General features: G+C 39.8%; 1 protein-coding gene across 1 annotated transcript; it reads right to left on the bottom strand.

The window, feature by feature from the left end:
- Positions 1 to 1909: 1909 nt before the first annotated feature.
- LOC104234844 (uncharacterized) lies at positions 1910 to 4602 on the bottom strand. Its single transcript, XM_070161255.1, has 6 exons — positions 4328 to 4602; positions 4010 to 4219; positions 3577 to 3815; positions 2912 to 3090; positions 2481 to 2585; positions 1910 to 2350 (listed from the first exon to the last, which is right to left on the bottom strand). The coding sequence occupies exons 1-6, from the start codon at positions 4600 to 4602 to the stop codon at positions 1910 to 1912; spliced, it is 1449 nt and encodes a 482-aa protein (XP_070017356.1).
- Between the last annotated feature and the right edge of the window lie 21627 nt (positions 4603 to 26229).

Genomic DNA, 26229 nt, shown 5'->3' with positions numbered 1-26229 from the left:
AAACAAATATCGCACCAAAACCATTTGACGCCGAAGACGATCACGAACGGACAAACGAAGAACTTGAAGAAAGAAGTAGCGGACAACAGCATCAACGGAGGAGAAGAAGACGCAGCAGCAGTGGTGGCGGAGCTTGACTGAAGCAGAAGCTCGTCGAGGGTCGTTTGGCCGCGACGAAGAAAAAGCAGCGGGCAGCAGCAGGTGAGGGTTTGTTTGGACGACGCAGGCAGCAGCATAAGCAGCAGAAGGGACTGTTTCAGGTGGTCGTCCGATATGGTGAGGAGGGGCTACTGTCGAGACCAATGAATTAGATGAAGGAGTAGCCATGGCTGCCATGGGAGCTCGAGCTCGAGCTTGACGACGAGTAAGATGAAGGCAGAAGCAGCTGGGTCAGTTTGGATGTAGCAGAAGCAACAAAAACGCAGCAGCTATGGGAGCTTGATGAAGAAGAAAACAAAACAGTAGCGGCGGGATCGTTCGGGGAAGAAAGTCGCCATGGAAGCTTGAGCTTGGCGACGAAGAAGACGAAGCAATGGCAGCGGGGTTGATGGTTTAGGTTCCGGCAGCATGTGTTTGGGTAGTGAGGATGAAGGGGAAGGGTAGCAGCCATGGCTGCCATGGGAGGGGAGCTTGGGGTGTTTTTGGAGAGGAAGAAGAAGGAGAGGAAGGCGGGTAGTTTTAGGGTTTCTTATGTTTGGGTTTCAACAAGAAAAATGAAAAATGGGAGGGGGTTGGGCGGATAGTTTAGTTATGGGGCGGACCGGGTTGACCCGTGTTGAAATGGACCGGGTCATGGGGAAGGTTGGGTATTTTTTTGGGCCTGTGGTTTGAAATTTGGAGAAGAGGTCCAATTCCGATTTTCTTTATATTTTTTGCTCTATTTTCTTCTACTTTCTAATTAATAAAACTAAAATTCTAAATTAAGTTATAAACTAAATTAACTTATCAAAAAATACTAATTAATTCCAAATAACTATTATCGCATATTTAAATAGCAATTAACGATAAAATCGCACAATTTAGACGTTAAATGCTAAAATGCAACGTATATTTTTTTTATTTTTTATGATTTTCTCATTTTTGTAAAACAAACTTAAATAAATACTAAACAAAAATGCGACATATTTTATTTTTTATATTTTTTAAACAAATAAACATGCACAAACAAAAATACAAATAATTATACAAAAACACCACAAAAATTCAAAAATTACAACACCAAGGAAAATTCGTTTTATTTTGAATTTTTTGGGAGTAATTCTCTCACAGGGCAAAAATCACGTGCTTACATAGTTTATAAATATAGTATACATTTAAGAGAGATAACATGTATATCCCACTATGTATATCCGTGAACCTACTACTCTAGTTTTGAGTATATCTCCGTTCCCATGTATATCAATACCTAGTTGTACAATTACATGTTTACATTTATTTGAGCTAACATGTATATCCTGATTTGTATATCCTTGAACTAACAACACCAGTTTTTTGTATAACTCTATCCCCATGTATATCAATACTTAATTGTTCAAAAACATGTATACATTTTATTTTATATTTGTATGTGTAACAAGCACAGAGATATATATCCAAACTTGATTCAGTGTTCAGTATGACGACATATTAATTCAACTTCATATAAAATGATTAAATTGTAAAGATCATGTGCCAAAATATTATTTACATGTCAATGCAATAATATACATGATGATATACATGTCCTACACAACTTAATGTATTGACCTTGTCCAACTAATTTATATGATACATTTTGATATACATACGAAAATGCTAAATTAAAACTTGCATACACAAGTGCAAAACTTAAATAACTTCTGAACATGAATAATACTTCAATCATTTAATAAACTTGATATATATACAAACAATTTATCTTTAAGGTCATTCAGTGGTTATAAGGTATATTTCTACATGTTCTCCTATTGTGGCCCTCACGTCCACATTGTCCGCATGAACTCTTTGGCCTCTTAGCTTGTGATTCTGAAACCTTCTTGTATCTCACCTTTTTCGGTCTTCCAGGCATCTTATTCCAGACTGGTGGCAACACAGCTTGTTCTAATACCTCTACTGGAATTGTCCATGTGCTTTCATCTGGAAGAGGATATATTGGAATGTCGTATGCTTTCAACATGTATTCATTGTTGTAGTACATAGAGCAGTAATCTTCACCCTCTAAGTTTTTTGACCTCAAAACCGCCCACGCATGCGGACAAGGGATTTGATCAAGCTGGAACCTTCTACAACTACATGTCCTTTCCCTAAGGTAAACGATGAACAACCTCCCATTATCAATAACTGAATGTAAGTTTTCAGTCGATGGTCCCACCTATATTTGGTAGAAAAGCAAGATTAGTCTACACTTTATGTATAAAATCCAAAAGAGTAACTTTATTGATTTACTCTGTAGAAAAACATGAAGTTGAAAATAAGGAATATGTTATATAATATAAACTTACTATCATATGTTGTGATGCATCAAGATTTTCATCCAGTATAGCATTGTATTTAAAGGTAAGCTTTGTAAATGTCGCTTGTGCAGTGTTTCGATTTGTGAGTTCCACCTGTTGATCAACATTCGAATTTCTTCCAGTAACTGCTATATCGGAAGTTCCCTCGCTTCCTTAGTTGCTGAATTTAATGATTCTGCAATGTTAGAAGCCATTGTCATTGTTCTGTTGACTTTTTCATGCGCTCTACTCCACCTGTGATACCCAATATCAAATAAGTAATCCTTCACTCTTCCATCTATTTGTTCCATCTCTGTCATATGGTGATTAAACTCTTGAATAGTATATGCTCTTGCAGTAGCAAAAAATATCTCTCTTAGCTCTTCTTGGCTCCTCTTATATCTGTCTTTTATGTTATTCCATAGATGTCATATACAAACACAATGAGAAACTTGAGGATACACTATTGAAGCTGCCTTAGCTATGCTCTCATTTCTGTCCGATACAATGCACATGTCATCTCTATCACCAAACGCTTCTTTGAACCTTTCAAAGAACCACCCCCATGAGGCATCATTCTCCTTATCAACAATTGCATATGCAAGTGGAAAAATCTTGCCTGTTTACAATATATTAATTATATTCCTTCAACAAAGTATTTATTATAAATATATTCTATTTAATAAATACCTATGGATAATTAATTGATATGCACGGATTTAAAATAACTATATAAGTGTAAATGGCTATACACATAACTTTTATACATATATGTATACTCTGATATACAATTAGTTCTTTGGATATACATGAATATGTTACTAATATTTAGAATAAATGAAATATAGTAGAGTATTTCTAGAACAAACCTCCAGCATCTTGCGAGCAAGTTGTGTGAGTAACATTCCTCTATACGTTGCTTTAAGGAAGCTTCCATCAACCACAACAATAGGTTTGCAAAATTCTCATTCCTTTATTGATGCATATAAGGCGACAAAGGCATACATGAAGTGTTCTTCATCTGATTTTCTCAAACACACAATTGACCCGGAGTTGGAATGCATCAACATATATAAGTAGCTTGGCAACTTTGCATACGACTCACTTGGGTCTCCTCTTAAAAACTGAAGGGCCTTTTGCTTTGATCTATTTGCCTTCCAGTAGCTTAAGTCAATACCGTAATGTTTTTTCATGTCTTTCATTATGTCCTTTGCAGTGTATATTGTTTTAGGATCAACATATTTATCACAAATAATTCTTCCAATAATAGGAGCAGTAGCTACACGTTGTGTAAACAACCTATCCCTCGCCGAACATGTGTGATCCTTACTGAATTTTCTAACCCTAAAGATTTTTTACTTGTTTAGCGATGAAGACTTGAAAAACCACGTGCAACGGTCATTGACACATACCAGACAGTATCTAATAACATCCAAATTTACACAATAATAAATAAATTAAGATAAACTATTGTGTGTTGTGAAAATAAAAAAACTGTTGATTGTATACAATTATTAAAGTTAGATATACATTCATACCTTGATGGACTTGATCGATCAACCTTAAACTGAAATTTTTTCTGAATAGCATAGTTTTTTAACGCCATCATCAGTGTCTCCTTGTCCTTGTAAAGTTGGCCTTCCGAAACAGTATTATTTAGAGGATCATCTATTATTGGAGTTTCATCAAAATCTACAACTTCAGGATCATCTACGTTATCAAACGCAATCAACTGTAGTGTATCCCCGCTATGTATATCATATATATTAACAATTTGTAGGCATACAGATGAATTTTCCTCGTTTCAATTAAACGCGTGCATATCTTTATCTTTCACTGTTAAACATAGCGGATACTCATTAAACGCATAATTTTTCTTCTTCAACTCGATATATACACGCAATCCCATATCATTGTGTATCATCATTGGTGGTGAATCTTCATCGCATTTATACTGGATTTCAAGCAGATTAATTGTGGTGTCAATCATCAATTGTTTTGAGATTGTAGAAACAAAATCAATAAATTTAGTTTCGGTACTAATCACCACGCCTTCAACTGAGTAATCCACAAATCGATTGTTGCTATCCCAACGTCCACCGTGTTGTATCAAAATCGGCAAAGTAGCCATTGAATCTGTATTCTATATACAGAGATTAAAACCCTTCTTCTTCGGTATCTTAGAACTTCAAAAATAAAATAAAAAATTGTTTCCAAAGAAAGAACTAATTATTGCATCAGAATACAAAAATTTGATATTCAATTTCCGTGATGGCTGAAAAATCTTCGCACCCTTGTTGATTTTTGAAGGAAATATATTTTCTGCATTTGGTTTTATTTTGGTCGACTGGGTAGTTACGCTTCTGATGGGATACATCATGCAAGCGTGTTTGGGGGGACAGAATCTTAAAACCCCCTATTTTTGAGGGGTTGTATAATCGTGTTTTTTAGGATTTGGCTATTTTATGCCGATATTTTTGGGCTACTAGTGCCAACCTAAATTTATGGCCAATACAATGCCAATTATAGTGAAGGATTGTTATACGGTGTCAATTCCTCTATAAAAAAACACCCAACCACGTGTAACTATTTTTTATTTCCTTTTTTCCCACTTCTTTTCTTTTTCTTTTTCTTTTTTAAAATTTGGAGAATTTAGGGGACTTACTTCATTAAAATCCATATGGCTGTCCTTTTATTGAACCAACACACATTTCTCCTATGAAAAAAGATTACTAGGACAAAAGAAGAATCTCTTAGGGGTCGTTTGGTTGAAATACGATTTATACCGGTATAAATTATGCATGTATAAGTTATATTAGGATAAGTTATACTTGAATTGTTGTTTATTCATTGTTTGGTATGTTGTATTAAGAATGACAATTGCATAATTTCTAAGAAGAAGGTATAAGTTATACCGATGCTAATTACCCCACCTTCTATAAGGTATAAGTTATCCCGGTGTTAAAATTAACAACGGGATAACTTATACCTGATTTGCTAACCAAACAGAGTATTAAGGTGGTATTAAATTTTTATACCACCTTTATACCTTCTTATACCTCATGCCAAATAACCCCCTAGATGTGTAATTTATAGTTGTTCCAAAAAAAATTATATATTGTTTTTTAATCTCTACACGATAACACTCAATCTCTTATTCCGTTTAATCTCTCCATACATCATTAGGCTACTCATCTCTAAATAACCTTGTTTACTCATAAAACGGTATTATTTAATCCCAAAATGATAAATAAATTAATTAAGAATGTAAGAGTTAGCATTAAAATCGAGATAAGACAGTAAAGAGCTTGGTTCCGGGAGCAGAGCTTTCGAAGGCAGTAATAACGATATTAAGAAGAAAGAAAATAAAGTGTTATTGAGCTTTGAACAGTATATAGCATAAGTTTGTCGGAAAATTCGCCTCCTTATCGTTGTTGTTGGAACTCTTATTTATAGTGGCACCTAGAGAACAAGGTCCTGGGATCAAGCACCTCTTAAATGATAATTATGGGAGCCATTAAAGAATGTGCAGTGGCAGCTATGAATGTCATATTCTATATAACAGATTATGTATTTAATATTGCAGAATATTCTTCATTGAATGTTATCGGGTGACAGGTATTCATGAGCAACATTCCCTTTGAGGGCTTCCTAGTGCCAACCGAGACTGATGCCCCTGATCTTGACTTTCACTTGTCTCACTTTTTATCTGTCTCTAATTCTATGTGTCACTCTACTATACAAGCATTTAATATGAATTGATTTTACCCTATACAAACCTCTTATTCGTTTGGATATTCATGACATGCAGCAAACCATCAAGCTGCTATTTGGAGGGTTTAGTGGTAGGGATAACTTTGTATTGGCAAGTCCTATAATGAGTTTCCAATTAACTTAAGTACCAACTACAAAGAGCATGTTTGAAAGTCACTTAAAAATTAAATTTGTGTGTAATTGGATAAAATTACAAAGTTTAACATATTTGTCTGACTAAGTAATTATTTGGTAGAATAAAATTGAGTATAATTGAGAGTGTGTAATTACACTTTTTAATTCTTGAGAAAAAAGTGAAAATTAGTGATAATGATACAAGATAATTACAAAGCTAGTATAACTTCTCTAATTCTCTTATATTATTCCTTTTACATTTTTTCTCTTTCATTCCTCTTAGTCTCATTTTCAATCTTCCAATGTGTTAGCTTAAGGTGTGCTCCCATATGCAACTTCCGATATTTTGCTTCTGTTTTATTCCATTTTTTGTTAGTTGTTCTATTCATTGTCATAAATAAAATTATAATAAAATCTTCAAAACTCATATCTATTTTTTTATTTAAAAAGTACAAATAAATTTCATATTATATTCATATGTGTTGGTAAAAGATTTAAGTTCATAGTTAAAAATTTTATTATTTATTTAAGTTAAGAAATTATTTATTTAAAATATTGTCAAGATACCGATTATTGTGTCCGGAACCAAAATATGAATATTTAATAATTAAATCTTGTATAGTTATAAAAATTAATTATTTAATTTTAGTGTAGTAAAAAATAAGTCAGTAACAAACAAACAAACATATAAAATAATAAAACTAACATATTAAATAATAAAACTAACATATAAAATAATAAAATAACATATAAAATAACAGTCATGTTGAGTGATAAATCGGAAATTTTTTCTCATCATGAACATAAGAATTCAGGATACACTGGTGCTACTGGCCTCAAATATTGTGTCCAGAATCAAAATGTAAATATTTAATAATTAAATCCTATATAGTTACGGAAATTAATTATTTAATTTTATTATAGTAAAAAATATGTGAGTAACTAACAAACATATAAAATAATAAAACTAACATGTTAAAGTAACATATAAAATATAAAATTTTAATATTGAAAATGTATCAACCTAATTAACAATATAGTAAAAATATAGAAAAAAAATTAACATTAAAGGTATTGCAATATATTTAAGCAATGAAAAAGAAAAATAATGTAATTAATTTTGTTCAATTTACAGTAGTCGTCATGGAGGTTCCGTCTTTGCATCCCGGACCTACCTTGCTAGAGCTACTAATGATGCAGGCCGAGCATAGGTCTTCCTACATATGGGAGGGGCAGTTATTTGCCCAGACTTTCCATGCTAGGAGAGTAGACGATATGTGGGACTTTCTTACGACCTGCCATCTCCAGCTATGTATAGTCAAACGCTTGTAGGATACGAGTTTCTATAGGATTATTGAGATCAGTCGGCTGCAGCTGGATTGGTCATTGATCACGGCTTTGATAGAGCGGTGGCAACGAGAGACGTGCACATTCCATTTGCCCATTGGTGAGGCCACTATCACGCTGCAGGGCGTGGAGGTTCTGTATGAGCTGTCGGTTGATGGACTTCCTGTTGTTTTGCTGCATGCCATGAGAGATTATACGGGAGATCAGCACCTGGAGACGTTGTAGCGGCTCATCGATTTCCGACCAACGAATGAGGGTGCATTGGTTGGGGCTAGTTATCTTGCGTTGATGCATGTCCGACTACATCTGGAGGCCATGAATGATGACATTACTTATGATACACCGGATCTTCATATTAACCGGTACACGAGGTTGATGTTGCTTATGGGTAAGGCATCGGGTGCCCGTCGCAACCCATCAGTTTGGGTCGTGAGTGCTCTAAAATATAGGGTACAATAATAATATTCAGATAAGATAGCTACGCAGTTCTACGGGATTGACTGAATCACAATTACTATGGTGCACGCTCACACGCTCGTCACCTAGCATGCGCGTCACCTCAACACCAATCACATAGCACGTAATTTCAGGGATTTACACTCTCAAAACTAAGTTTAAAAGTGTTACTTATCTCAAACCATGTAAATTTCTACTCTGACAAGCCGTTGCCTCGCGAATCGGCCTCTGAATGCCTCGAATCTAGCCACAAACAATTCGATACAATCAACTCAAGTTATAGGAATCAATTTCATATGAAAATGCCAAGTTCTAAATCAAAAGTCAACCCCCGGGCCTATGTCTCGGAATCCGATAAAAGTTACAAAATTCAAACACCCATTAAACCACGAGTCCAACTATACCAAAATTACTCAAATCCGACACTAAAAATCCCGCTCAAATCCTCAAAATTCGTCCTAAGAAATTTTCTCCATTTTTTCCAAAAGTTCAACCCAAATCACTAATTAAATGTTGAAATCAATGATATATTCATGTAAATTTAACCAAAACCAAATTAGAATCACTTACCTCAATCACTCCCTTGAAAATCTCTCCAAGAATCGCCTCAATCCGACCTCCCAAAATCAAATGTGAAATAAACTCAAACCCTCGTTTTGAGACTTTAAATTTTTCTCAGAAGTCCCTTCTTCGTGATCGCATAAAATGTTTCGCGATCGCGAAGCACAAGTTCAACTGCCCAAAACTTTACTCTACACGAACACGTAAACAGCCACGTGAACGCGATACAATGCTTCCTCAGACCTACGCGATCGTGAACTACCTCACGTATTCGCAATGAACAATGCGCTTGAGCCCCAGCCTTGCCTTTCCTCTACGCGAATGCTACCTCAGCCACGCATTCGCAATTCATAGCCTCACTAACCTACGAGATCGCAGACCTTAACTCGCGAATGTGTAGAACTAAAATCTCAGCTTCCCGAATAAGCCAACGTAATCGTGGACCTTTCCACATGATCGCGTATAAGAAAACCATACCTGAACACCAGAAAACTACAACAGACTTCAGCCATTTCTCCAAGTCAAATTCCACTTCACTAAGCATCCGAAATCCACCATAGGCCCATGGGACCTCAACCAAACATACTAACAAGTCCTAAAAAATTATACGAACTCTCTTGAAGCGTCAAATCACATCAAACAACGGTAAAACCACAAATCGTGCATCGATTCAAGCTTAATGAACTTATGCATTTCTAACTTCTACATTCGATGTCGAAACCAATCAAACTAACTCCGATTGATCTCAAATTTTGTACACAAGTCATAAATAACACAACGAACCTATTTTAACTTCTAAACCAAAATCTGACCCGGTAATCACAAAGTCAATTCTCGATTAAACTTCTAAATTTCCAAAACTTTTAATTTTTTAACTTTCGCCATTTCAAGTCAAAATCAAATACGGACCTCCAAATCACTATCCGGACACACTCCTAAGTCCAAAATCACCCAACGGAGCTATTGGAACCATCAAAACTCTATTCTGGAGTCGTTTACATATAAGTCAACATGCAGTTAACCTTTTCAACTTAAGCTTCCAACCTTGAGACTGAGTGTCTCAACTCATTCCGAAACAACTTCGGATCCAAACCAACTACCCCATCAAGTCACATAACAATAATTGAGCATAGAATAAGCAGTAAATGGGGAAAACGGGGCTACAACAATCAAAACGACCGGTCGGGTCGTTACATCAACGAAATTTAAATAAATTAGGGATTTTTTCTCTTAAATTTAATGCACTAAGAAATTACCAAAATATGTTGCCTACGCATTTTTGTGCTACCAATAAGTCTACTTATTGTTTTTCTAAGAAAAAAGATTTATTATAAATTTTAGATTAGAATTTCAAAAGTAATGTTATATTGTAAACAATCTCTCTCTCTCTCTCTCTCTTTCTCTTTCTATATATATATATATATAAAGGAGGGACATAAGGGAGGTGATGTGGCATCTCTATAGTGTAGAAATTCTCTTTATCTTTTTTCTCATTTTTTTGACTTTTTCCTTTCAATTTTTCCATTTTAATTATTTTATAATTATAATTTTCACATCATAACTGTTTGACTCAAAAGATATTGGAACCTTTTGAATAAATTAATTAAAAAAATGAAGGGGTAAATCTTAGCTAAGTATAATAATCTCTAGAACAAAAGGTATATAAGATGAACACAGTGGATAGTATTTCTTGATTTTGTGAAGATGAATGATCAAACATTAAAGATACCAATCGTTTATATAGACAAGTATCACAGTCAGTGTTCTTAGCAGGAAGAGCAGAAAAGAGAGCGAGCTTTACAAGGTTATTTTTTCGTTATATATAAGGGACAAACCCCTTCTAATCCCTAAAAAACAAATCATAGGGAATATTCGAAAGAATATTCCTAATGCCCCCTATTGGACCTACACTACTTTAAAAGTCGTGCAGTATCTGTTCGCTTGTCTGTCGTCCTCCACAGGACATCGAGCTACGAGGATCTCGTTGTTTGTCGTACTCATCAACGGGCGTGGCCGTCCAAATTTGGACCCATACCGTTAGTCCCTTCGCTTGTCGAGGTTGAAACTTGGTGCGTCCTTGATAATCGGACACCACTCGCTCTTGTGGAGAAATTTGGTCTTACGAAGCGTTATGGCTTGGCCAATAATGGGAGGTCAGCGTGCTCAACAAGACACCGGATAATGCATCTTATCTGGAAATAACATCATCTTCACGTGCATCATCATTATGCGTGTTTTCGAGATAGGGGTTGAGGGCTTGTCACTTCGATTTTGGTGCCACTCTGCAGCCTTTCACTTTGATTCTGGCGCTACCCAATCCTATAAATAGGTGGAGGGTTTGTTTTTTCAAAAACTCTTGGCCATTTCATTTTTGGTTATCCTTTATCATCCCTCCCGCGTTTGTTCCAACAACTTTCTGCTTCCTCTTCTCCCATTCTTCGTTCACAACTTTCTCTGTTATTTTAACACCTTTTCCATTGAAGAGATTCCTAGAACACATTGATTCTCGTAAGGGGTTTTTTGATGCTTCCCCGTTATCCGTGGCGCTCCCTCTGTCGGTGAGGACATGACGGTGGAAGAGGGGGATAGTTTTCCCACCATGGAGGAGTTGCTGCCGAGACACCCCATGTCTCAAAGCGACTTTCTCAAGGATCCTCCTCCTATTCCTACCCCTGTGCTCTCTGAAATGGAACAAGTTCATATTGATGCTCTCCGTACAAAGTATAGCATTCCTGCTCATGTTGATATAGTTCCAGTGAGAAGGGACTTCGTGGAAGTCCATAGGCCTGGGTACTATGCTTTTTATGAGTACCCCTTCGTGATCGGTCATTATTTCCCTCTTCTTCCATTAGCGGAAGAGTTCTGTAGATTCTATCAAGTTTGCCCGGCGCAACTTTCCCCATACATGCTTAAAATACTTCTGTTGTTGATAAAGTACGCGGAGTTGGCGGGGTGCCAGGTTACCGTTCACCACCTCTTGCACTTGTTCTCACCCAGCTTTCATAGGGGCACTATGTTGCATCCGAGGCACCATGGGACAAAACGGTTGGTGGTTGGGACCGACGACCGAGCAAGTCGCAAGTTTTGGCATAAGTACTTCTTTGTCAAAATCGAACATATTGTGTCTGACCCCGCTAGGTTCCCGGAGCGGTGGAACAAGAATAGTAAGTGTCGCCACTTGTTTTAATCTTTCTTTTCCTCTTCATTCATTATAGGGTTTGTTTGCTTCTCGTTTGTAGCTATGGGGCGTCCCCCCCGCCCTATTACAGGTATAAGGGATTGGGTAGCCCATCTGTTGCCCCATGCAGCGAAGACCCCAGATTGGCCTACCTTCGTGAAACGTTATGGGCTGAGAGTTTCATCTGGTAAATGTCTTCCCCTATATCACTTCATTGGTTATATACCGTTGTCTATTGATACGACTCTTCGTGATGACAGGTCGAGGAGCTTCTAGGCGGAGGGCCCCAGTCCCTGCATTCCGACAGGCTGTTGCTACTGCAGGAATGTAGTTTACTTTGAATGAATCCATCCGAGGTGGTCGTACTCAGCCGATACAAATGGAAGGTCCTTCTCGGGATATGGTCGTGAGGGAAGAGGCCTCTTCCGTACCGACCCCTCACCTCTTGGACAAATCCTCTAACGGGGATGAGTCGTTGCTGAGAAAAATGAGGAGAGTGGAGCTTGGGAAGGATGTGGTCGTGGACTCCGATAGAAGTAAGGTGGGTGCATCGCAGACAACACATGTGCCCGCATCTATGGCCGATGCCATCTTAGCGGGAAGGTCTCCCCAAACGGAAAGAATTTACCTCGGAGGCGGCTCTGTGCGCTCCACTGAGAGTGGCACGTCATCTAATATTGGAGGAGGCCTGTGCGTCGAGGGTGAAGGCTCGGGTTCAGATGTCGACCCAGAGGATGTTCGTGAGTTTTTAGAATGTCATACTCATGTGGAGGTCAGAGTGGAGGGTTCTGATCGACACATAGTTGTCCTAGGGGACTACAACTTGTTGTCGAACTGTGATCAGGTGGCGTCTGCTTTAGCCCCTTTATGTGCTTCCCCCAAGAGCAAGGCGCTTAGAGCGATGAGCGACATGGAGTTGTCTCGGAACGTCGCCGGCATGGCCTTGCGGGTAGATGTCTTTCTTTTCCTTCTCGTCGTTGGGTTTGCATTGTTAGTGTCGACTTGTCTTTTTATTTTAACTTCTTTCTTGTTGTGCCAGACCCTTATCATGGAGACCGAGCGCGAGCGTCGGGAAAGGAAGAGGATGGCCATCTACGGGAAGATGTCTTCCAAATATCAAGAATATCGCACTAAGCATCGTGCGATGGCCGACATCTATAATCCAACTGTTCTGCGAGGGGATGAAACAGAGGGAGGATCAATTGGCGCGCAAGGTCGAGGAGCTGAGGGAGCGAGACGAGGACCTTATGAAGGCCATCGCCCGCAATAGTGAACTTGAGGCATCCCTTAAGGTGAAGGAAGATAAGCTCGAGTTAAGTAGAGGGGTGATGGCCGAGAATACCGACTTGCAAGAAAAGGTGGCCAGATTGACTGCCGAATTGGGTATGAAGGCGGCAGAGATTGATGGGCTTAAGGGTAAGTTAAGTGTCAGTGCCGATAAGTTGGAGACTGCTATTTCTGAAGTGGCGGTTTTGGAAAATACCCTTTGTGTCTGTAGGTTAGAGCTGACTAAGGAGAAGGAGGCATCCAAGCTTAAGGTAGCGAGGCTTGAGGGGCATGTTAAGGTGTTGGAGGCGGAGTTATCCGCGTTGACCGGACAAGTGGCGTCATTGAGAACGGAGGACACACATTGATACTCACAACCTTCTATGTCTCGTGCCTCATCATTTATATGAGTTATGGGTTCATGCCGAGGCACGGTTTGATGTGTACAAGGCTCTTCACGCCGACGGGAGGGCATCTGAAGTTGAACTTTAGGATATGCATGTCAAAGCTCGGGCAGCTCGCGAGGCATGCAGATATGACCCGCTTATGCCTGACGGAGATGATATCAACTCTAATGATGCGAACTGTCTTGCCTCTGACTCTTGGTACAAAGATGTGTATGGTACTATGGATGATGTGTAATTTTTGGTTTGTACTTACTTTTGCTTCAGGATTTTTGTAAGGGCATTTTTGAGCCCATTGTAAAGATAGGTGATGGCAATAATTTGTTGTAATGAAAAAATTATTTTGTCAATTCTGTGGCAATCTTTGTTATATTATTGTCGATTTGGGTGATGTCGGACACTTTCCTTTGGTGACGGCCTTAGCCTTTGGGATATTACCTTCGAGCCGATATCAAGGTAATATCCCTTCGTAGTTCGAGTGAAGTCGAACTTATATCTTTGTCGATGGCCTTGGCCATTGGGATGTTACCTTCGAGCTGGCGTCGAAGTAGTATCTTGTCGTAGTTCGAGTGAAGTCGAACTTATATTTTTGTCAATGGCTTTGGCCATTGGGATGTTACTTTCGAGCTAGCGTCAAAGTAGTATCCCGTCGTAGTTCGAATGAGGTCGAACTCATATTTTCGTCGATTGCCTTGGCCATTGGGATGTTACCTTCGAGCTGACGTCGAAGTAGTATCCTGTCGTAGTTCGAGTGAAGTCGAACTTGTATCTTTGTCGATGGCCTTGGCCATTGGGATGTTACCTTCGAGCTGACATCGAAGTAGTATCCCGTCATAGTTCGAGTGAAGTCGAACTCATATTTTGGTCGATGGCCTTGGCCATTTGGATGTTATTTTCGAGCTGGCGTCGAAGTAGTATCCTGTCGTAGTTCGAGTGAAGTCGAACTTGTATCTTTGTCGATGGCCTTGGATATTGGGATGTTACCTTCGAGCTGACGTCGAAGTAGTATCCCGTCATAGTTCGAGTGAAGTTGAACTCATATTTTTGTCGATGGCCTTGGCCATTGGGATGTTACCTTTGAGCTGATGTCGAAGTAGTATCCCGTCGTAGTTTGAGTGAAGTTGAACTTGTATCTTTGTCGATGGCCTTGGCCATTGGGATGTTACCTTTGAGTTGACATCGAAGTAGTATCCCGTCGTAGTTCGAGTGAATCCGAACTCATATTTTTGTCGATGGCCTTGGCTATTGGTATGTTACTTTCGAGCGAGCATCGAAGTAGTGTCCCGTTGTAGTTCGAATGAGGTCGAACTCATATTTTCGTCGATGGCCTTGACCATTGGGATGTTACCTTCGAGCTGACGTTGAAGTAATATCTCGTCGTAGTTAGAGTGATGTCAAACTTGTATCTTTTTCAGTGGCCTTGGCCATTGGGATGTTTCCTTTGAGCTGACGTCAAAGTAGTATCCCGTCGTAGTTCGAATGAAGTCGAACTCATATTTTTGTCTATGGCCTTGGCCATTAGGATGTTATCTTCGAGCTGAAATCAAATTAATATCCCATCGTAGTTCGAGCGAAGTCGAACTTGTATCTTTGTCGATGGTCTTGGCCGTTGGGATATTACCTTCGAGCTGACGTCGAAGTAGTATCCCGTCGTAGTTCGAATAAAGCCGAACTCATATTTTTGTTGATGACCTTGGCAATTGGGATTTTCATTCATATATTGGAGATTTGATAATATTCCTATAGGAAATACATGTTGACTTTGTACATACAATGGAGATTTGGTTATCTATACCTAGCCCCTTCATTACTCGGCCTAGAGATCACATTGATGGGCGGGGTAATGAACAATACTTCGGACCTCGAGACGTCCCCCTTGCCGCATCATTAAAAACCTCACTAAGAAAACCCGATTGGGACAAAACCCGGATGAGGGAAAAAGAGTACGACTTTGGTGGCGCCTCTTTTTAGAAGTGGAAGAATTTGAGATAGGCGACATTCCAATTGTTTTGGAGTAGTTTTCCTTCCATTGTCTCTAACTGGAATGCTCCTTTATTTGCTGCCGCCATGATTTTGTATGGCCCGTCCTAGTTTGTTCCCAGTTTTCCCTCATTAGGGTCTTTCGCTGCTTGTGTTTTAGCTTTGAGGACGTAATCTCCGACCTTGAGCGGTCGTACTTTGGCCTTCTTGTTATAGTACCTTTCTGCTTGTTGCTTTTGGGCTACCATTCTTATGTGGGTCATATCTCTTCGTTCTTCGACTTCATCCAGATCTTGTAGCCTACTTTCGTCGTTGCTTGGTCCGCTTTCGTTGGAGTATCTAAGGCTAGGTTCTCTGACTTCGACGGGTATAACCGCGTTAGTCCCGTAGACTAGTGAATATGGTGCCTCGCCTATGCTAGTTTTTGGCGTGGTGCGGTATGCCTATAGTACTTCTGGCAGCAGTTCAGACCATAGCCCCTTGACGTCCTCGAGCTTCTTTTTCAATATATTCAGTATCATTTTATTGGAGGATTCAGCTTGGCCACTGCCAGCGGGATGGTATGGTGTGGATAGTATTCGCTTGATATGCCATTTTTCAAAAAACTCGGTCATTTTCTTTTCGATGAATGAGGTCCGTTGTCACAACTGATTTCTTTGGGAATGCCGAAGCGGCATATTATAGTTTTCCATATGAACGCAATAACTTCTTGCTCATGTATTTGAGTGTATGCACCTGGTTCCACCTATTTAGAAAAATAGTTAGTTAAAACCAAAAGGAATCGTACCTTACCTCGTCCTGTTGGGAGGGGTCCGACAATATCCATACCCCACTTTATGAATGGCCATGACGAAGTGATGGAATGCAGTAGTTCTCCTGCTTGGTGTATCATAGGGGCGTATTTTTGACACTGTTCACACTTTCTGACGTGATCTGTGACTTCTTTTTCATGGTAGGCTAGTAGTATCCGGTGCGGATGAGGCATCTGATGAGGACACGGTTTCCCGTATGGGCAGCGCAGTGCCCTTCATGTACTTCTTCTAGTACTCGCCTTGTTTGATTTGGCCCAATACACTTGGCCAGGGGGCCGCCGAACATTCTTTTGTAAAGATCATAGTTTACGAGCCTGTATCTGGCTGTCTTTATTCAAAGCTTTTTGGCTTATTTCTTATCTTGTGGGAGCATTCCATCCTGCAAATATGTTACAATACAGTTGCGCTAGTCCCAAGTTAGGTTTACAAAATGTACCTCGACCTGGTCTATTGAGGAATAGCAAAGAGTGACCATGTTTTCCTTATTGATATTTCTGGTGGCTTCCGCTAGCTTGGCAAGACCGTCCGCTTCGATATTCTGTGCCCTGGGTATCTGGTCAAGGCGGCATTCGTCGAATTCTGGCAGCAATTTGTAAATTTCTGACTGGTACTTTTATAGTCTCTATTCTTTGATTTGGAAAGTCCTAGTGACTTAGTTCACCACGAGTTGAGAGTCGCAATGGAGGACGAGTCATCGAGCTCCATATTTGAGGGCTAATTTCAATCCTGTAATCACAGTTTCATACTCAGCCTCGTTGTTAGTCATCTTAGGGCATCGTATGGACTGGCAAATTACTTCACCCGTAGGGACCTCGAGGATGAGTCCCAGTCCCGATCCTGATGCATTAGATGCGCCGTCGGTGTAGAGGACCGAGAGGTCGGAATGTGCGGAAGCGTGGGGCACCTCCTGCTCTACTTCAGGCAATACTTACGCACTGAAATCGGCGACGAAATCGGCGAGCACCTGCGACTTTCTAGCAGTTCACTGTTGGTATGTTATATCGTGCTTGCTTAATTCTATGGCCCATTTAGCCAACCTACCCGATAGTTCAGGTTTGTGTAGGATGCCCCTGAGGGGGAAGGTTGTCACCACCTTTATGGGGTGACATTGAAAATATGGTCTAAGCTTTCGTGAAGCTATGACTAATGCTAGAGCTAGTTTCTCAAGGTGGGGTACCTTGTTTCAGCATCAATTAAGGTTTTGTTGATATAATAAATTGGAGATTGCGTACCTTTGTTTTCGCGAACCAAAATTGCACTTGCCACGACTTCAGAGACTGCTAGGTATACCAGGAGGCATTCGCCCGGGTTTGCCTTGACGAGTAGTGGTAGTGAGGACATGTGCGCTTTAAGTTTTCTCAAGGCGTCGACGCATTCTGAATTCCACTGTAGCTTGTGGTCCTTCCTTAGTACATTGAAAAATTTGTGGCATCTGTTTGATGATCGTGAGATGAACCTTGACAGGGCGACTATTCGTCCTATCAATTTCTGTACCTACTTTTTGTTGGTTAATGTCTCCGGTATTCCTTTGATGGCTCTGATCTGATCCGGGTTGACCTCGATACCCCTTCGCGACACCAAAAAACCAAGGAACTTTCCTGAGGTTATGCCAAAGGGGCATTTTTGGGATTCAATTTCATTCTGTATCGCCTCAATATTTCGAAGGCTTCCTTCAGATGACCAATGTGATCCTCCTTCCTTTTCGACTTCACTAGCATGTTATCGATATAGACCTCCATGGTCTTTCCGAGTTGTTTTTTAAATATCTTGGTGACTAACCTTTGATACGTCGCCCCTACATTCTTGAGTCCGAATGGCATGACTCGGTAGCAGTACGATCCTTGGTGAGTGATGAAAGTGGTTTTTTCTTGGTCTTCTTCTGCCATTAGAATTTGGTTGTAACTAGAATAAACATCTAAGAGGCTTAGTAGTTCGTGTCCCGCTGTTGCATCGATGAGCTAGTCGATATGTGGTAATGGAAAGGAATCTTTTGGGCATGCTTTGTTTAGGTCGGTGAAGTCGACACACATCTGCCACTTCCCATTCTTCTTTTACACCATGACCACATTGGCGACCCACTGAGGATACTTTGATTCTCGGACGGAACCATTAGCAAGCAACTTATCAACTTCTTTGCTGACTGCCTCGTTGATAGTGGCATTGAACTTTCTCCTCATTTTCCATACTGGCGGGTAAAGAGGGTCGACATTCAGCCTGTGTTTGGCGATGTCCCTTGGGATTCCTGGCATATTTGAATGGGAAAAGGCAAACAAATTGGCATTGTTAGTTAAGAACTCATGGAACTTACCTGGTTCTTAGAGGTTGTGTCCGATATAAGCTTTTTTCGTGCTGTCGGTGTTGTCCAATTGAATTGGGTCGAGGTCTTCGACGGTTGCCTTGCAGGCTTCTATGACATTCGGGTCTTTGATTAGGGCTGGGCATATATCGGGTAAAATCGATAACCCGAACCATTAATTTTTTATTGGATTATCGGTATCGGGTTATTGGGTTAACGGTTCGATAACGGTTTAGAATTTTTTTGGGGGTTATCGGTTTGGGCCTCGGTTTGCCAATTTTGTTAATGGGTTAACCGATAACCCAATTAGAATTAATAAAATTACAACTTTATCCTTAAGTATATACAAATGCTAGGGCTTCAGTTCATTCTCTCCTATTCTTTCCCAACTCCACTCTTCAGTTGCTTCATCTTCATTCTTCATAGACCTTACTAGTTACTCCTAGCATAAGTCTTTAGTATGCTATATGTGAATTCTTCTCTTTTTTGCTTAACTTCGGTGAATTGTCTTTTCTTTTTTGCTTAACTCTAGATTGAGTTATCTTATCGGGTAAACCGATAACCGATCCGATAATGATCGATAACCGATTAACTGATACCCGATGATCGATATCTTATCGGTTCGATTATCAGTTTATCAAATTGGTAAACCGATAACTGATATGCTAAACTGATAATATTTATAACTGAACCGAACCAACCGATTCCCACCCCTATCTTTGGTAGCCTCTATTTGTATGTCGGGTTTAGTTCCCATATGGCTGATTGTTATGCTTCCGCACTTGCCCATTTTGGTTGTTGGGTGTGTGTGCAATCTTGGGCGATTCGGTAGCACTCTTGGGTGGTGCATTGCTCGCCTCGGATACTAAATATTCCCCATGGGGTAGGAAATTTGATTACTTGATAGAAACTTGACGGGACGGCTCGCATGGCGTGTCCATGGATGCCCTATAATAGCATTGTAGGCTGTTTCCTGATTCATCACGTGAAACGTCGTTTCCAGAGTGACTCCTCCTGCCAAAACGGGTAACACCATCTCTCCAAAGGTTCGTTCCACTGTATTATTAAAACCCATTAGTGTTATGCAGCGTGGTACTATCTTATCCTCGAGTCTCATCTGTATGAGGACTCGTAGATGAATAATACACGCGACACTTCCGTCATCCACCATTATTCTTTTTACATCGGTCTCCGCAATACATAAAGTTATAACCAAAGCATCATAGTGAGGGAAAGACAAACTGTTGGTATCTGACTTATCGAAGATGATACTATCTTTGAGGTCATCGTACCGTTTGTTAGCGACTGTCCGCTTGAGTTTGTGTGTGGTGGTGAATTTCACCTGGTTGATTACCGTATCATCGTCGCCGCCAATGATCATTTGTATGGTACGAGCTGGTAAAGGTAGTTTTGGGGGTCCTTGAGGTTGATCGCGTCCACGAGCGAAGTTAACCCGTCCTCGATTGCTCAACAGTTCTTTTAGGTATCCCTAATTTAGCATTCTTACCACTTCCTATCACAGACCTATGCAGACTTCGGTCTTGTGTCCTCTTTCCTGGTAGAATTCAGTCAGAACATTCGATCTCCGGGTGCTCGGATCTAACTTCATCTTTTGCGGCCACTGCACCTTTGTGCCGAGTTTTTCTAGTGCATACACTATTTCTGAAGGAGAAACACAAAAGTTATGAGCAGATAATAGTGGAGGCATACCTCTTTCATTTCGATGTGGCGCAGTGTGTCGAGGCATGACGTCTGCATGCCATAGAGGAGGTGGGATGGATGTCCGAATTTAGGGATGATGCCTTTCTCGATTGAAATGGGATAGTTGGTCCCTTCAACCATTGTTGTGGCGATCTCTCCTTGTTTCGGTTTGGACCGATGTTAGCCATTGGATTGGGCCATTTAGGTCATCCTCGTTTGCCCTTACTTCGGCATAGTAAGCATTATGGATTTCTTCCCACGTGGTGGGAGGGTACTTCATGAGTCTACTTAGCAGCTTTTTGGTTGCTTTTGACCCATTTCTATTAACCTATTTTGGAAGGCTGCTACCACCATCCCTTCTGATACATTTGGTAGGCTCATTCTTACCCTGTTGAATCAGGTTAGGAAATCCCGAAGTCCTTCGCTTGTCGTCTGCCTGACGACGAAGATGTCATTTACCTTGGCCTTTGCTTTTTTCGTTCCCGCCTGAGCGGTGACGAATTTATCTGCCATTTCTTCGAACGTTGATATTGATCATGCTGGTAGTTGGGAATACCATGTCAACACTCCCCCAGTCAGAGTTTTGCCAAACTTTTTCAACAGCATTGATGGCACCTGTTCTTTCGACAGATCGTTGCCTTTTACTGCAGTGACGTAGTGGATTATGTGATTTTTCGGGTCCATGGTGCCATCATATATTTTCAAGTATGGCGGCATTTGAAGGTTTTCGGAATAGAGTGGGGAGCCGCCCCTTCACTGTATGATTGTTTGGCGAATTGGCCTACGTCACGTTTTGGTAGCAACTTCGGAGCGCTCGGTATTTTATCGACCCTTTACTGATGCTCCTTCATCTGATCGCGGAGAGTTTTGTTCTCATTTTCCATCTCTTCCATTTTCTTTAAGATGGCCGCGAGTGCATCGTTACCTGTATCAATGACAGTATGAGTGTTACCTATGCATGGAGTTTCTATCTCATCGGCGACAGTTGAAGTTTCTGCCTGTATTGTGCCTCCGATATCCCTTTGAATGGTTTGTCGAGTATGCTGTTCAAGGTGTTTGTCAACCACTCTTCTAATAGCCTTTTCACAGCCGGTGATGCTTCTCCTGCTACGGATGTTGAGGTTTCCCTCTCGTGCGAGACTATCACACTTTTGTAAGGAGGGTTGAGGTATCTCCCTCAGGTGTAACGCTTGGCGTTGCGTTTTTATTGTCTTCCCTGCTGACTTCGTTGATGGAATCAAGGAGGTTGTTTGTGATGCCTACTATTGCCTTTAATCTTGCTTCCCCCTTTCCTGCCATTGTTGGTTTTTTCGAGGCTAAGAAGAGGTGATTATCCCTTTCAAGGATCTAGACGAAACAAAAATCTCAGCTATAGAAATCCCCACAGACGGCACCAAATTGTTTGACTCAAAAGATATTGGAACCTTTTTGAATAAATCAATTAAAGAAAATGAAGGGGTAAATCTTGGCTAAGTATAATAATCTCTAAAACAAAAGGTATATAAGATGAACATAGTGGATAATATTTCTTGATCTTGTGAAGATGAATGATCGAATATTAAAGATACCAATCGTTTATGTAGACAAGTATCACAGTCAATGTTTTTAGCTAGAAGAGCAGAAAAGAGAGCGAGCTTTACAAGGTTGTTTTTTCGCTATATATGATGGACAAATCCCTTCTAAGACCTAAAAGACAAATCATAGGGAATATTCGAAAGAATATTCCTAATGCCCCATATTGGACCTACAGTACTGTAAAAGTCGTGCAATCTCTGTTCGCTTGTCTTCGTCCTCTACAGGACGTCGAGCTACGAGGATCTCGTCGTTTATCGTACTCATCAACCATCATGGCCGTCCAAATTTGGACCCATACAATAATGCCATAACTCCCTCACACCTCTTCAATGGGGTTATAGCTTTTCATGTCCATAGCCTCCAATCGTTTAATGTGTTATTGATAATTCTGTTCATATCCTTGTCCCTCTGTTCCTCTTCTTGCTCACTCCTGACCGTTACTTATGTATCCTCCCATTCCATTCATAAAGGCATGTACCATTCATACATTCAGAACTAGAAAGTTAGTTGCTCAAAGCACTTTTTATTTTTGTGAAGATTTACTATTCCTATTAAGGTTTTAAATAGTACTTGTAGTATTTTAGTGTGTTTACTCACAACTTATTTTGAGTATGCAGTTTTTTTACGAGTATAATTTAGTACATCATGTTGGGTTCATGCCCATGTTGTCCAGTCAAAGGCCCAATGGCCTAATCCTATTCTCTTTTGGTTTCCATTTATATTTGGAATTGGATTCGGTTTATTCCTATTTTGAGCGGGTTTTGGCTTTAAGAGAAAGCACCACTCATGATCTATAAATATGACAACCTTGGAGAATTATTTTATGCTTACTGATACAAGTCTTTGAAAGACTTAAGCACATAAGAGTGGTTTTAGAGAGAGCTTTCGTCAAGAGAGAAGAAAGAAGAAAAATATTTGTTTTGCTGCAGATTTTTATTCCGACCAGCCAACTTCAAATCACGTTAGTTGATTTGTTAACCGTTGGATCAGGCTGCAATTTTGACTGAGTGTTCATAACATCTTGTTATTGGATTTGAACGGTGGGGATCGGATTTGGAGACCATTAGCATCTGATTTCGAGCCTCGAACAACAGCTTCATTTTTGTGGATTCTCCTCTTTCTTCAATTGATTAGTGGTTGCTCTTGTTGCTATTGTTGCTCCGTGTTTGGCACTTGTTGTGTAGCCAATTTGGAGAACTTTTTAAACCCTCTTATTGTTATAGTGGAACTTTTTGGATCTTTGTGAACCAGTGGTTTTTACCTTCGATTTGAAGGGTTTTCCACGTTAAAATTTGGTGTTCTTTATCTTCTTTATTTTTGGGTTTGCCTCTTCCTCGACATAACAGTTGTATCAGAGCCTTGGTTATTTATCCGAGTTTTTATGGAATGGAGGCGAATATGAGCAAGATGGTATGTTTAAACGGGAGAAATTATAATGCTTAGAGAAGCAAGATGAAAGACTTGTTGTTTGTGAAGAAGATGCATCTACCCGTTTTTTCAGCACATAAACCTGAGAGTATATCCGATGAAGATTGGGATTTCAAACACCAACAAGCATGTGGATATATATGACAATGGGTTGAAGATAATGTTCGCAACCATATTGTGAACGAGATACATGCAAGATCATTGTGGGAAAAGCTAGAGACTCTTTATGCTTCAAAAACCTGGAACAACAAATTGTTTCTACTAAAGCAATTGATGGCCTTTAAATACAAGGAAGGCAGCCTTATCCTTGATCACATAAATGATTTTCAGGGCGTTCTTGATCAGCTATCTAGAATGAGAGTTAATTTTGATGATGAGATACAAGGACTTTGGCTTCTTAATACTCTGCCAGACTCTTGGGAACTCTTCGTGTTTCTTTGACAAATTCAGCTCCTGGAGGTAAGGTGACCATGGAATATTCCAAGAGTGGTGTGTTGAATGAGTAAGTAAGGAGAAAATCTCAGGGTTTATCCTCACAAGCAGATATCTTAGTTACAGAAGATCGGGGGAGAGATAGAACAAGAGGCTCAAGGAATAGAGGTAAAAGTAGAAGTAAGTCAAGGTCCAAATACTATAATATTACATGCAACCACTGTGGCAAGAAAGAACACATCAAAAGGTTTTGCCGCAAGTTGAATCAAGATACTAGAGAAGAAAAGAAAGTTGAAAATAACGAGAACAATGTTGTTGCTATTGTTCGAGATGGCCTTCTTTTTGCTTATGATGAAAATGTCATCGATTTGGTATCCCATGAGACGAGCTGGATAGTAGATTCTGGAGCTACCTCACATGTCACACCAATAAAAGATTTTTTCTCATCTTATACTCATGTTGATTCTAGAGTGTTAAAGATAGGCAATGCCAGTGAAGTTAAGGTGTTTGGTGTTGGCACAGTTTGTTTGAAAACTAATAATGGTTCAACGTTAGTTCTTCAAGATGTCAAGCATGCTCCAGACTTTCCTTTCAATTTGATCTCCGCATGAAGATTAGACGATAAAGGTTACCATAATGCCCTCTTTAATGGCCAATGGAAGCTCACCAAGGGCTCGTTAGTAGTGGCTCGAGGAGTCAAGTCTGGTTATTTATATGTGACACAGGGCTCTGTTCTTAATGACTCAATAAATTTGGTGGAAAGTGATACTTTGTCAGAATTGTGGCATCGAAGATTGAGTCATATGAGTGAGAGGGGGATTACGTGTTTGGCTAAGAAAAGTTTGCTTTCTGGAGTGAAACAAGCAAAGCTGAAAAGGTGCATACATTGTTTAGCTGGCAAACAGAAAAGGGTTTCCTTTCATAGCCATCCTCCCTCAAGAAAGCCTAATTTATTGGAGCTAGTACACTCTGATTTGTGTGGTCCTTTTAAAGTAAAGTCAAAAGGTGGTGCACTTTACTTTGTGACCTTCATTGATGATCATTCTCGTAACCTCTGGGTGTATCCTTTGAAATCTAAAGATCAAGCACTTAGCGTGTTTAAGAAATTTCAGGCCTTAGCCGAGAGACAGACGGGGAAGAAATTAAAATGTATTCGCACTGACAATGGTGGTGAATATTGTGGTCCCTTTGATAACTATTGCAAGGAAAAAGGAATTCGTCATTAGAAAACTCCGCCCAAGACACCTCAATTTAATGGTTTGGCAGAGAGGATGAATAAAACTCTAGTTGAGAGAGTTAGATGCTTACTTTCAGAGGCTAAACTTCCAAATACATTTTGGGCGGAAGCACTTAACACTGTTGCCTATGTTATCAATTTGTCTCCTACAGTTGCTTTGGATGTTGATGTCCCAGACAGAGTTTGGTTTGCCAAAGATGTTTCTTATAATCACTTGAGAGTTTTTGGGTGTAAAGCTTGTGTGCATGTTCCTAAAGATGAGAGATCGAAATTGGATGTCAAAACTAAGCTGTGCATCTTTATCGGTTATGGTCAAGATGAGTTTAGGTATCATTTTTATGATCCAGTTGACAATAAAGTTATTAGAAGTCGTGATGCAATATTCTTTGAAGACCAAACTATTGAAGATATTGACAAAGCTAAGAAGGTAGATTCTCAGAATAATGAGAGCTTAGTTGATATTGATCCAGTTTCAATTGCTAAGGCACCTATTGCACATGAAGGAACACAAGACAATGATGGAGATAGTGATCAAGATCAAAATGATCATCATGATGTAGATGTTATGGATGCTCCAGTTGATGAAGTTGTGGTTGATCAGCAACCAATTTCTTCACCGATAACTACTTCGAATGCTCCTGAAACCTCTCTTAGAAGATCTACAAGGGAGAAGCAAAAATCCATGTGTTATCCTCCTGATGAGTATGTACTTTTGACTGACATGGGAGAACCTGAGAATTATGATGAAGCCATGCAAGATACTCACAAATATCAGTGGATCAAAGCGATGGAAGATGATATGAAGTCACTCCATGAGAATGGCACAAACGAGTTAGTGAAATTGCCAAAAGGTAAGAGAGCTTTATCTAACAAATGGATATTCAGAATAAAGCAAGATAACCATACCTCTGCGCCTATACAAGGCGAGGTTAGTTGTTAAAGGTTTTTGCCAGAAGAAGAGAGTTGACTTTGACGAAATTTTCTCCCCTGTTGTGAAGATGTCTTCTATTCGTGTGGTTCTATGCTTAACTGCAAGTCTAGATTTAGAGGTTGAGCAGATGAATGTCAAGACTGATTTTCTTCATGGTGATTTAGATAAGGATATTTATATGGAGCAACCTGAGAGTTTTGTAACTAAGAGAAAAGAAAATTATGTCTGCAAATTGAAAAAGAGCCTGTATGGATTGAAACAAGCTC

This window comes from Nicotiana sylvestris, chromosome 11 (genome assembly GCF_000393655.2).
Source record: "Nicotiana sylvestris chromosome 11, ASM39365v2, whole genome shotgun sequence".
Taxonomy (NCBI): domain Eukaryota; kingdom Viridiplantae; phylum Streptophyta; class Magnoliopsida; order Solanales; family Solanaceae; genus Nicotiana; species Nicotiana sylvestris.
This window is presented reverse-complemented; position numbering and strand designations above follow the sequence as displayed.